Genomic DNA, 12,160 nt, shown 5'->3' on the forward strand with positions numbered 1-12,160 from the left:
CTTTGATTAATGATCCCGGGCCCTGTGTCGGCTGACGCATCTAAATACTGCGCAAAGGGATCATGGAGGTGGGCCGAGAAGAGCAAGAGCAGACCCTATTCTGCAAACCACTGTTCTGACGAGTCACCCGTCCATTGTGTCAGAGTAGTACATCGTCAAAAGAACACCGCAATCGCTTTCTCCCGCAAATTTCCAAACAGGTAAAGCGGATATAGCGCCAGTGATTCGGTCTATCTGGGCAGTGAAAACGCTACCCTGGCAGCGCCGCATTAGATCGAGGGCAGGCGCCCATTGGCCTATTTGTAACTCTGAGACCCTGCATTGGCGTTTATTGTAGATGATTGATAAAACTGATATGAAACAGATGGGCAGGAATCAGGAACGATAGTGAAAATATTTCCCAAGAGCCAGGTCATTGGGCGTATCTGGATTCTATTGTAATGGAAGAACATCAATGGCAGCACGAGGTCAAAAGTGCGCGGCGTAACTACTTACTGATAATCGCCAAGGTTCTGCAAAGTCACGAACTCAGGCTCACCTCAAAAGTCGAACTGTGTCTTCTGCAAACTGATCCCCTCACGACCGATCTGCAACTTGTGTCAACCACAGAGGACAAAGTGGTAGGCAGTGATCTTGAAGTAGGATGAGAAGACTAAAACGATTGACTCGGTTGAGTGCAAAACACTGGAGTCTTCAAAGGCTCCTACTAGTCGCGTCATGAGCAACCTGACTGAGGAGGTTGACGACGATCAAAAAATCACTCCCTCCAGAACGTCGACAGTCGATCGCGAGTACCACCGAAATAACCCTTTTGCATGACTCTGGGTACAACTGGACTCGCTGGCGTATTGGACTCGCGATACGTTCAACGCAACAAAAGGAACAGTGAAACAAACACATTGAACCTAGGGTTAGGGTTATAATTTAGGAGGATCCTGGCAAAAAGTGCTGATTGACGCGTCCACGCGACTTCGGACGCGTTCTTGTTCTTCTCAATACTTACACCACTATCCGACTATCTCAAAAAATGACTGACGTTGAGGGCTCGCCAGCCCCACGACGCTCTCAGCGTGATAAAAAACAAGTAAAACCCTATGCCTCAGGTCCGTGCCCCTTCATCTTCCTCGTTGGTACCGTTGATTCGAGATACACGAATAGGAAGTCAAAGTCCGAACAAGCGCAAACGCAATGCGGAGGAGGACGACCAGGTAGACGAACAGGAAATGGGTGACGCTGAGGTTGAAGCAGACGATGAGGATGATGCTGACGGAGTTGACGACGACGACGACGACGACGAACCAGATACCCGCCCTGCCAAACGGAAGGGAAAGGCCACTGCGTCACGTAAAGCAAAGGCGAAATCTAAGGGTCCTCCTCCTCCAAAGAAACCACGCATGGCGAAGAATACTGTGCTGAAGCCTCAGAAAACCCCTAAACCTGCCAAACGTAAAGTTAGAGCCAACGGAGACTTCGATGCAGACAAGCTGGCGACCGAGACCAAGATCTCTGCAGACAATCCTCTTTTCAGTGCGTCGGAACCCACTACCTTGTATCTACCTTGTTCATTTTTTGTTGTAGACGCTATCATGAATCCGTCCGCGGCACTGCAGTCTACCGCAGAGGACTTTTTGGACTCGTTAGCCCAGACTCCGGGTTCCGCTCAAGCAGAGCTTATCAATTGTATTCTACGAGCATGTGGGTGCAATGACTCAGTGGATGCAGATGAAGTTCTAGACTATGACGGTGTTGTCGACTCGCTTGATAACTTTACTGAGGGACTGAAACAGGTACGAGCAAGACACTTTGAATCATAAGCTATTGCTCACATTACCTAGGAAAATTCACCAATATACCCCTTGACATCCAAGTTGCCAATTTTCAAGCGTTTCCGAGTGTCCTTGAGTGAGCTGATCTCACGCCTGGTTTTAAGTGCAGCTGACGTCGGAGCGCTGTACACGAGTGATATGGTAACTACATTGCAGACCTGGGTCGTTGCGATGAGCAGTTCACAGATTCGAGCGTTCCGGCATACAGCAACGGCAGTTGCATTGGAGGTGGAGACTGCACTGTGTCAAGTAGCAGCAGCAGTTGAGAAAGAGGCGGAGATTGTTGGGCGACAGCGCGAAGGAGAACGGAAGAGACGCGCAGCAAATAAAGCGCAAAATGTGAGGGAGAAGGATCTGGATGGCAAGGCGGCGGAGGTGAGAAAACGTCGTGCTGCCCTCGCAGAGTATCTGAAGGAGATCGTGGATGGGTAAGTGTCTTATTTACTCTATTTACTCTAAATCCTTTCACTCATGCCTTCTCCCCAGTGTCTTCGTGCACAGGTACCGCGATCTTGACCCGCACATCCGCGCTGAGTGTGTGCGTGCAATGGGCCATTGGTTTACACACTACCCTGCCCATTTCCTTGACGCGTCCTACCTACGTTATGTTGGATGGGTTCTTTCCGATAGTGCCACGCCCGTCCGCCTCGAAGCTGTCCGTGCTTTATCAGCAGTCTACGCACAGGCCGAATACATCAGTGGCCTCATGAATTTCACCGCGCGCTTCAAGCCCCGCCTTCTCGAGATGGCAGCGCATGATACAGAGCTCGCCGTGCGCACCGCTGTACTTGGCGTCCTAGGTGCAGTCGACCAGCACGGCTTGCTGGAAGATGAGGAACGAGAACAGATGTGTCAGCTCGTGTTCGATGGCGAGGTGCGCGTGAGGAGGGCGGTGGCAGGTTTTGTTGGGGGTCTCTGGAACGAACTTGTTGAGGAGCGGCTGGCGGGACGCAAGGTGGGCGAGAAAGGAAAGGAACGAGCGGGCGCCAAGGCGCTGGCAATGTTGCTTGTGCGTTGGGATCGCGAGCGTGTGGAGGAAGAGGATGGAAGCCAGGACGGTTCGCAGAGAGGAGTGGCTATGAGTACAGACATTAAGGGGCGTACGGCGCTTGCTGTGGAGGCTCTGTGGGATGATGTAGATTCTGCGAGCGGGTGGGAGGGGCTTCTTGAGATGCTATTGCTCGATCACTCTGCCGGAGGGGGCGAGGAGGATTTGGATGCCGCAGACGACTCCATCGCTGCTTCTGCGAAAAATACCGTAGACGAGGCGTGGCGTCTGACTGAGACAGAGGAAAGTGTGTTGCTAGAGGTGCTCATTGCGTCACTCCAAAGAGCAAAAGCTCTCGCTGGCACTGCGAAAAAGGTGAGTGCCACTGGTTATCGAGTATGACTTGAAGGCTAAGATTCATTGGTTGCAGGGCGAGGACGAGACGCTGATATCAGATCTTACTCGTGCACTGATTAAGGGTCTACCGAGGTTATTCATCAAGTACCAGACGGACGCCAACCGGATTGCAAATGTGTTGCTAATCCCACCCTTAATGAACATAGAACTATATCTGGAGATGCGGATGATGACTGTGAGTTGTGTTTGACACCTTTGATCCATTTTTGTTCGGTTATCTAGTCTCTCGAATATTTCCTCTTCTCGTTCTCTGACACTCTTCTTACTTCTTTGCCTACTCGGCGATACTCACGTGTGATCAATAGGCCTACGCCAATCTCTGGGACGACATCACTAAGCAATTTCTCTCCCACTCCGCCCAAACGGTGCTCGCTTCTGCTGTCGCCTGCATCATGCACCTTCTCTCTTGTCCCTCGCTCAGCAACACCAACAGCACAAAAATCCTGGAACTCGAGGACGAGCTTGCAGCGCAGCTCCGTGACGCTGTTGGCGGACGCGAGGAGATCGAGGTAGCCGGATTTAATGAGGACGAGGTGCTTGCGCTAGGTGCTGTGTGCGCGCGAGTGTGTGCACTAATAGGGATGAGAGATATGTGCGGATGGATGGAAGAGAGCGAGGGCGGGAAGCAGAGTTGTGTGTGGGATATTATTGCTGCACTCGTAGAGCGGGGACGGTTGGGGTATAGGGAAGAAGAGAGGGTGTGTTTTATTTTGTGTGTTTTGTCAGTGTGGCTAATTGGAATGGTGTAGATGATCGAGCAGGGACTGCAGGTTCTCGGCCTACATATCATGTGGAAGACACGGAGCTTGCCCGACGCTAAGGAGGCGACACTAGAAGATGAGAAGTATATGGAAACTTTGCGTGAGCAACGGGACTCTCTGCTCGAGAAGTTGGTAGAATACGCAGTTGGCACGCAGTCGAATACTGCCGAAGCTGTTAAACGTGCGGTATGTCTCTTCCACTAGTTTTCCGATCCGGGAGATATTGACACCTTTCTAGGCCTTCCAGAATCTTATAACATTACACATTCTTTTCTGCGCGGAACAGACAACGACACCAGATGGACGTGTGCTACCGACTGCTGCATTGCCACTTGAGCTTGATGACGAGGTGCAGTATCGCTGTGCAGGATTCATCCAAGCTGCGATCGAGCAGTACGCCGAGCTTTTCGAAGAGGGACAGGCGCCTGCGCAAGAAGAGGCAAGTGAAAGCGGAGAGAGCTCAGGCGAGGAGAATGTGCCTGCGAAGGGCAAGAAGGGTAAAACCAAAGCTAAGTCGCCTGCCATTAAAGGTTAGTCTTTGTGTCAGGTACTTTCGTCGATCGCTGAGATTTTCGGTCATGACATGTAGAGCAGCCACTGACACGCACCCGTCTCGAACAAGAGTACGTGTTCATGGGAACGATTTCCACGTTCCTAAGGGCTATTCGCGCAGGCGCTGTGCATGTGAGACATAGCGCTGTGCTACTCGCACATTATGGACGGCTTGGACCTGCGTTTGATCTTTGCACGAAGGTAATCATCGATTCTCTGCGCGAAGAAGGGATGTACCGGGAGAATGGCAATATTGTGGTTGATGTTGTCACTCAAGCACTGAAGGAGGTATGTCTTATGCGTGTTCTTTGCAGACGGTCGCCAAACAATACTTCATTCAGTCATTTACACTTGTCCTTGACTCTGTTGTACGCGGGGAAGACCATGTGGTTGCTCTCGCCAAGCAGCTCGGGCAGAGCTTCATGATCCGAGGTGCACAGCTCTCGATTATCAAGAAGCTTGACAGCCAATACATCGTGCAAACACATACGAACCTCCTTACTTGGATTGTGAAGCGCATTGGCACATACGAGGCTGCCAAGAATAAAAAGGGGCGCAAAACGGCTATCTTGTTCTTCAGGGTCTTGCAACCTCTTCTGGCTGCTGTCGATAGCCGAGACGCCTTAAAGATGTAGGTTGCAAGTGCTTCGAAAGGAAGAGGGATTAACTGACAAAATGGCTTAGCAAAGCTCACAGTGGATCAAGTTCTTGCTCAGGCTAAGATCGAGGTTCCGCCATCATCCAAAATTTGGGAACCCCAGCGAGCGTACGAGAAGAAGTTGTCTTCGATTATGGCAAAGGATAAAGGTACGTACTACGTGCTTGAAATAGGCTTTCCGACTTATCCCCTCTACCAGGTGGTGCAAAAGGTAGAAAGGCTAAAGGCGCAAAGAGTGCAGCAATGGTCACTAGCGACGAATCAGAAAGTGAACCAGAACCTCAACCAGCTGAAGAAGAACCTCCTGCCCCAAAACCACGCCCGAAACCGCGTCCTCTACGCCGCCAGCGGTCTCCTACCTCGTCTTTGTCGGAGCTTGAAACAAGCGACCCAGAGGCTGGGGTTCAGGAAGAAGCCAATGAAAAACAAAAACCCGAAGCTAAGCCGGAGGTCCAGGCGGAGCACGAGCACGAGCACGAGCAAGAGCAAGAGCAAGCCACACCGAGGAATCATTCTCGTCCCCAAGCAACGTATGGCAGGTCACCGACAAAGACACCACCTGTCCCTCCTGTATCTAATGGTATCACCCCTCCACCTACACGAAAACGGCAGAGGACAGATGAGGATGATGAGGATGCTGGAGAGAAGAGTGGAGTTGAAACTATGGAAGCTAACAGTGACGCTGATACCCCCGGAGATGAAGCCCCTCGAGAACAGAGCCCGTTGACTGAAATCATTTTCAGGAGAAAACGTGCTCGTCATTAGTACGAGCCAGGATTTTTTATACTTATTTGTGACTTGTCAGGCATGGCTTTATCTTGCTATTTACTGTTATACTGTAGGTAGGGTTAGAGACCAAAATGTAGCCGATTACTATCAACTGGTCTCATAAGAATCTGCTGAATCTTCTCTTGTCTCAAAATCGACCATTTGCAAGTGCTTGCAAGCATCACTTCAAGTTCTCCTTTGCAATATCCTCTCGTGACTTCCTCTCGCGGGCAAGCGACGAGCCCCCGAGACAGCACCGGTATTATCCCAACTTTTGTGCATTCCTGTCAATCAGACCTGTCACTACAAATCTGATAGGCGACCGCCGACCAGGCTGGTTTATTCAGGGTCCGAACGTTACGAATCCAATCTTCCCTCGTCGACGGGATATTCTTGAACTGTATGAATGCCAACACTCGCCTATGCTAGCCTCGTGTTCAGCATCTTGGCCGCTTTCGGCTGGTAAAGCAGTGGCTCAATGCTTCTAAGGCGACTCGCGGACGAGGGTCTTTGGAGGAACGCGACGTGCACGAGCAGAGGAAACGAGATGGGCTGGAGCACTTTCATCTCCAGACCGTCTTCAATGCACGTACTCGTGCTCCTCCAGATCTCACTACTCCCATCTGACTTGTCCCTCAATGCCAACATGTGGACTCAGTAAACGGCAACATCCAGCATCATCATCTGCACCACCACGTTCGGTATCCTCTTCTACGCAAGTAATCCTCGTCAACATCTGGACAATTCTTTCCAGACACCAGGAGCCAAGCTAATAAGAGTTATCTTCAGAAAAGTCCACCCGGACAGATCGCCTTTGACTCCTGATGGCGCATTCAATAAAATGTCTGTCATACATTGAATACTAGAAATACTTATCAACAAACCCGGAAGTTGTCCAGGCTGCAACTGGGATGGTACCTCTCGTGCAATGGCCGCGAGATCTTCATCTACGACTCGGATATAATAATTTCAAGACTTATCGGGACAAGGAAGAGGTGTTTGTGAAGTGTGGCAAGGCCATGGCCGGCGCCCATAGTTGCTTGAAATCCATTAAGATCTTTGTTTGAAAGGTACTGTAATCATCCTCCATCCGGCCGACGACTTGCATAGCTAATCTTTCGGGTATCTGAATTCAAGTTCGCTCGCCCAGAGTAACGTGCAGCGCCCATTTTACAACTGTCATAGCATTGGATTGGACATAGCGCATATCGTAGCATAAAAATGATGCAGGAATTACAGTTTTTGCTGAGTGAATGCTCAACCGAAGCCAAAATCCGACGACGCGTGGTGGAATTGAAATGCAGAAAGCGCTGCACTTGCAACTCAAGGGGAAAGGGAGACGAGATATAAAAAGATGCGAGTATTGCGAAACGATGATTGAGTGAGCGCTCCTGTCCTCCTTTTCTATCATGACAGTAGTCCATCGGCCCTCCAGCCGAAGGAGAGAATGCCTCTCGAGTGTGTTTATTTTTCGGGGTTGGGGTTCCTGGAAGTAAGATCGGTTCATTAGTACTTCGAAATACCAACAAAGAATATGGGCGTGTGAAGGATCGGCTCATCGATATCATCAAGGACTCAGTACTCACATTCTCCGCTTGCCTCCAGGGAGCGTCGTTACGTTCACGAATCTGTCAGGCCAGTTAGCTTGAACTACAGAAGGGTTAAAATTATACATACCTGCGGTTGTACAAGATGCGCTTCTTAGCACGGCCCTTTGGCGTTTTCTTCTTCTCCTGCTTATCAACCTTTGGTGTTTGCGACTTAACCTTACCGGCACGCGCGAGAGATCCGTGAACTGTTCATGATGCAACGGTCAACATGTGCGGATTGCGAGCGCGAGCAGCCTTACCTTTACCCATGGTGCTTGACGATGGCGGACTTCGACACTACATGCACGTGAGTAACCAATTTAGTGCTGTATAGTTTAGAGAGATAAGGTTCCGGCAAATGCCGAGGATAGAACGCCACCACTGCTCTCCATCTGATGAATATTCAGAAGTGCAACTGAATTAATCGTAAATTATTATAAGTACAACGCACACCATGTACCACGCATGTCGGTCGTTAGTAAATAGTCCATGTATAATTCCAAGTCCGTATCAAGGTAGATAAATATCTATGCATCAGTTCATCATTATGCCAAGCTGCGCCAACATAATTTGTCGCTATCAAGACAGAAGGCAAGGGGTATCGATGTTCCATAAAGTGTTTCACAGGCACACGTCGTCATAGAGCACACTATGTATGGCTCTATTTTCTCGAGCGCGAGGTCGTATGATAATCACGTCGGACATTGGTCTCGAGCTAAGCGGCACACATCTGGGACCAAGCAACCCAGACATGGAGCGTGGCCTAGAAGATGCCTCGCTAGAAGTCTCTTGAGGAGCCAGGCCCAACATCTCGTACAACTCTCTCTGAGCTTGCGCCAAGGCTCGAGCACCAGAAAATGACGTGTTCGAAGTGGATCCTATATTGATAAATGTCGTCAGATACAGAACTATTAGTATAAATGGAACGTTAACTTGCCTAGAGAGCTACGACCAGACGTGTTTGACGGGACAATGCCACGCGGTGCGTATAAAGGTAGCGGCGGCACCGGAGGGATGTCGTCTGAGGTGGCAGACATCGACATCACCAGGCTTGTGCGCGTACCTGAGCTACTGACAGAAGAACGCTGACTTTGACTTTTGCTGATAGAGCGCAAGCCTGCTTTAGACAGACGTATGCTCGACTTTCGAAAGGCCGAAACTTGCGCAGATCGCCTACTTGACGGCCTTAACGCTGCCGTTTCTTCAACTTGCTCTTTGCGGCTCTCTAGAACCTGATCCGAAAGATTATCAAAATCTTGGGCGACATCCTCCGCTTGTTTCCATGCCTCATCTCTTTCAGCCTCCATTGAGTGCATTTGTTCTCGAAGTTTCTGGGATTCGGAGACCTGATTAAGGAAGACCGAGTTGACCTTCCTCAAAGCTATGGCAAGTGCGCTGGCAGAGTGTACAACGTGTAAACTTTTCAGTTGACCTAGCTGCTCGACAGTAGTATGGAGCTCGTCAGTGAGCCGGTCAAGAGTGCTGGAGACTTCAGAAAGCTCTTCCACGGTGCGTGCAGCAGTCATAGAATCGCACATGTCTGGACCATCCAGATGTCCAGCGAGGGTGCCCATAAGCTGCCACCGCTTGCGCACGAGCATCTTGTACCTCATTTTAACGTCGGTGTGGTGCATCTCAAGGCGATGGACTTCCTCAGGAATGTCTACATCTAACGTCTCTGTCCTGAGAAGACGTATTGATGAGGCTTCCGCAGACTGCTTGATGGCTCTTGAGACAATCGTTTGAAGCTCATGCCGCGTAAGCGTCCACTGAGCCGCCTCCAAGGTCATCCCTCGCCACCTCGGGGGTGGTGTCTGGAATTTCGGCGCCGGTGTCGAAGCAGCAGCAGTCAGTTTGCGCCATGCGTAGCCTGATCCGGAACCATGAGCATAGCCACTGCCCACAGATGACACAGATCCGCCACGCTCCCTGATCCAGGGTACAAATGACCCAAGCGGTTGACCAGGACCGCTAGGTTTGCGTGGACCGATTGGCAGTGGTGGTCGAGCCCTAGTTCGACTCCTGATGTTGGAAGGCGGGCTAGGGGTAGCAGAAATGGACGGTGGACGGACGAAAAAATTCATTTCCGAGTTGGTCTCCTGCAACGATGCACCGCCACTAGTACTTGTTGCCAGAGACATATCATTCTCATTTGAAATCGCACTGTGATATGAGGGAGGAGCTACGAATGAAGGCGTCAACAATGGTGATGAATTGACAGATGATGGTGGCAACGGACTCCTTGGAGGAGTAGGGGGAGGGGGCGGCGAAACTGAGGGTAAAAATGAGGTACCAGCGACATGAAAATCAGATTCAGGGCGTTGCGATAAAGGATCGGAAGCTGAGGATATGCCCTTTGAAAATGCCGCTTGCGGCTGGGGGCTGAGGAACGGAGGGCAGTTCGGTGATAATACGGCAGGGCTGGATAAATTAGTGCTGGAAGGTTGAAGATTAAGACCGAATGATGATAAGTTAGTGCCTGGTGAATTGGATGGCGAGGTCAATGAGGATATGCTCCCAGAGCGGGTATATGGAAGGGAGGGTGATGCATGTTTGAATTCTGGGAGGGGCACAGACGTTGAGGACAACGAAGGCTTCTCGACCAGAGTGTGTGATTGTGTTGTAGATGTGAGTAAATTCGGGGAAATGATCGAAGGGATTGATAATGCAAAATTGGATACAAGCGCTTGCAAAACTTCGTCCTCTTGCAGCCTATCGCTGCCTGTGGATACACGATGGACTGGAGAACGCATAACGGGGTCAACAGGGGATGATTGTAGCTGTATTGCGACTTCAATATTCTGGTCAGTGGTTTGGGTCTTCTGCCCTGTAAGGGAGGACGCTGGAGCGGGTGCAGCATCCGAAGTGATCTCTGGGGGGACAGGTTCCGACGAAGGTGTCGACGATGACGCAGTAGACACCGGCCTGCAAAGGTTAAGAAAACTATTATCTCCCACTGAACCCTCTTCTCGTAGTGCAACACTCAGTGTCATCGCCCGAGACAACGCGCCTGTGCCAGCGAAAACTTGTGGTACAGGATGGGTCGCCGATCTAGGCGCCTGAAGGCGTCCAGGACGCTGGAGTGCTGCTATGGGCACAGTAAAGTTAGGCGAGAATAATGGAGTGAAGATGTTTGGAGTCTCGGGGAAGGTCTGTTCCCCAGTGGAAGCGCTCGAGGAGGGGTAAGTCGATGAACTCTGCGAACCGGGGCTCACGTTGATAGCGTAATCTAGGAGGTCATACTCCTGGCTGGCAGTCAAGCGTCCAAGAGCGCGTTCTGCGCGCTGACTTTGTGCAAAGATCCCTGTACCGGAAAGTGGGCTAGTATTGGGAATGTCCGACTCTGCAAAGGCTGTCAATGGCATCTCGACATGGCCAGCAGGAACTGCAGAAGTAGGTACCAGAGGGAACTGGGATAGTGCTGAGGGACACTGCGCGATAGAAGAGGCAATCAATGCAGGGGTGATTGGTGTTTGTGGGACGAGGATTGAACGAGGGCGTTCGCCGATGGGAAGCCTGATCTGTTTTTTATTGCGTTGAAAAATGCTGATCGGTCGTCCATCTGACGTCTTGAAACCTAAAGAACGTTGAATGGCAACGGAAAAAAAAACACGGAGACGCTTACTTCTCCCACTCCTCAACGATGGCGTTACTCCCTGTGCTCTTACTCTGCGCTTCCGAAGGCTAACATCACTGGATTTCGTCTGCAGAGCATTGGCATCAGAACTAATGGATGCAACAGGCTGTGACGGCTCAGGATCAACAAAGTGATATCCATCCAAACCATCTGTTGGACTAGAAGGGATAAATTCTGATGATTGGGCTGAAGCGCTTGATACGCCTGTTCCCGTTTGATGAAGTGATGGGTATGATGAAGCTGTCGCGGGTGTGTGAGAAGCAGTGTTTGGAACGTCCGAATCAGTCTCATCCATCCTTGCGAGCATACTGCTTGCAGCTATAGAGCTACCACTTTTCATTGGCTGTGCATCGCGAATTGACTCTGGCGACATTGGTGTTGTCGGCACGGGCGAAGGAACCTCTGATATTCGAGAAATGCGTCTAGATAACCCTGAATGCATGATGATATCAGGAGACACATAGTAAGCTCCAAAGGGTAGGGACGCCGTGGTAGATGCGCTGGTATTTGGAGACTTTTGTTCTTTATCTTGGATGGCAGACTTTCTCGCCTGATCCAGTAGGAGTACTCCTGAGCCTGGAGGCAGGAGAGGCACATGGGATACAGTTGAGTCACGACTCGAGTCATGTGCAAGCGCGACCTCCATGAATAGATGGTCGTAACCGGGAAGAGTGGCAGAATCTTGACGCGTCATGCCACTGCGGTATCGCGATCCCCGATCACTCGACGACAAAATGAACGAGTTTCCGATAAGGGCACGAGCAAGTGTGGTACCGGATATAGCGGACATATTGTCCGAATCCATGGGGGATGGAGGGGAGGTATTCGAAACCGGCTGTTGATTCGTCCCCAAAGATTCGACACCCACTGTTGACCGCCTAGTCGGAGCTTCGGTAGGAGCAGTTTCAACTTCTGGTATGAAAATGGGGGCAGGGATCGACTTCTTCGAAGCGGAAGGTGCCTA

The 12,160-nt window shown here is 50.7% G+C and overlaps 3 protein-coding genes across 3 annotated transcripts; 1 reads left to right on the top strand and 2 right to left on the bottom strand.

Moving 5' to 3' along the window:
- Nucleotides 1–1,027: 1,027 nt before the first annotated feature.
- F5147DRAFT_746704 (uncharacterized protein) lies at nucleotides 1,028–5,967 on the top strand (the record flags this gene model as incomplete). The annotated part of the gene is made up of 13 exons (XM_041439876.1): nucleotides 1,028–1,103; nucleotides 1,159–1,787; nucleotides 1,836–2,254; nucleotides 2,313–3,189; nucleotides 3,245–3,406; nucleotides 3,537–3,929; nucleotides 3,981–4,178; nucleotides 4,231–4,522; nucleotides 4,582–4,832; nucleotides 4,886–5,149; nucleotides 5,180–5,186; nucleotides 5,241–5,351; nucleotides 5,402–5,967. 13 exons carry the CDS (start codon nucleotides 1,028–1,030, stop codon nucleotides 5,965–5,967), a joined length of 4,245 nt encoding a protein of 1,414 aa, XP_041290512.1.
- A 1,585-nt stretch (nucleotides 5,968–7,552) lies between these two features.
- On the bottom strand, nucleotides 7,553–7,766 carry F5147DRAFT_580443 (ribosomal protein S30; the record flags this gene model as incomplete). The annotated part of the gene is made up of 2 exons (XM_041431544.1): nucleotides 7,553–7,598; nucleotides 7,648–7,766. Coding segments are annotated over 2 exons (165 nt in total), but the record flags the coding sequence as incomplete, so codon positions are not given.
- Nucleotides 7,767–8,180: 414 nt separating this feature from the next.
- F5147DRAFT_580488 (uncharacterized protein) lies at nucleotides 8,181–9,643 on the bottom strand (the record flags this gene model as incomplete). The annotated part of the gene is made up of 2 exons (XM_041431549.1): nucleotides 8,181–8,437; nucleotides 8,512–9,643. The coding sequence occupies 2 exons, from the start codon at nucleotides 9,641–9,643 to the stop codon at nucleotides 8,181–8,183; spliced, it is 1,389 nt and encodes a 462-aa protein (XP_041290514.1).
- Between the last annotated feature and the right edge of the window lie 2,517 nt (nucleotides 9,644–12,160).

The sequence above is a fragment of the Suillus discolor genome, assembly GCF_016758755.1.
Source record: "Suillus discolor strain FC423 chromosome Unknown F5147scaffold_44, whole genome shotgun sequence".
NCBI classification, from domain to species: domain Eukaryota; kingdom Fungi; phylum Basidiomycota; class Agaricomycetes; order Boletales; family Suillaceae; genus Suillus; species Suillus discolor.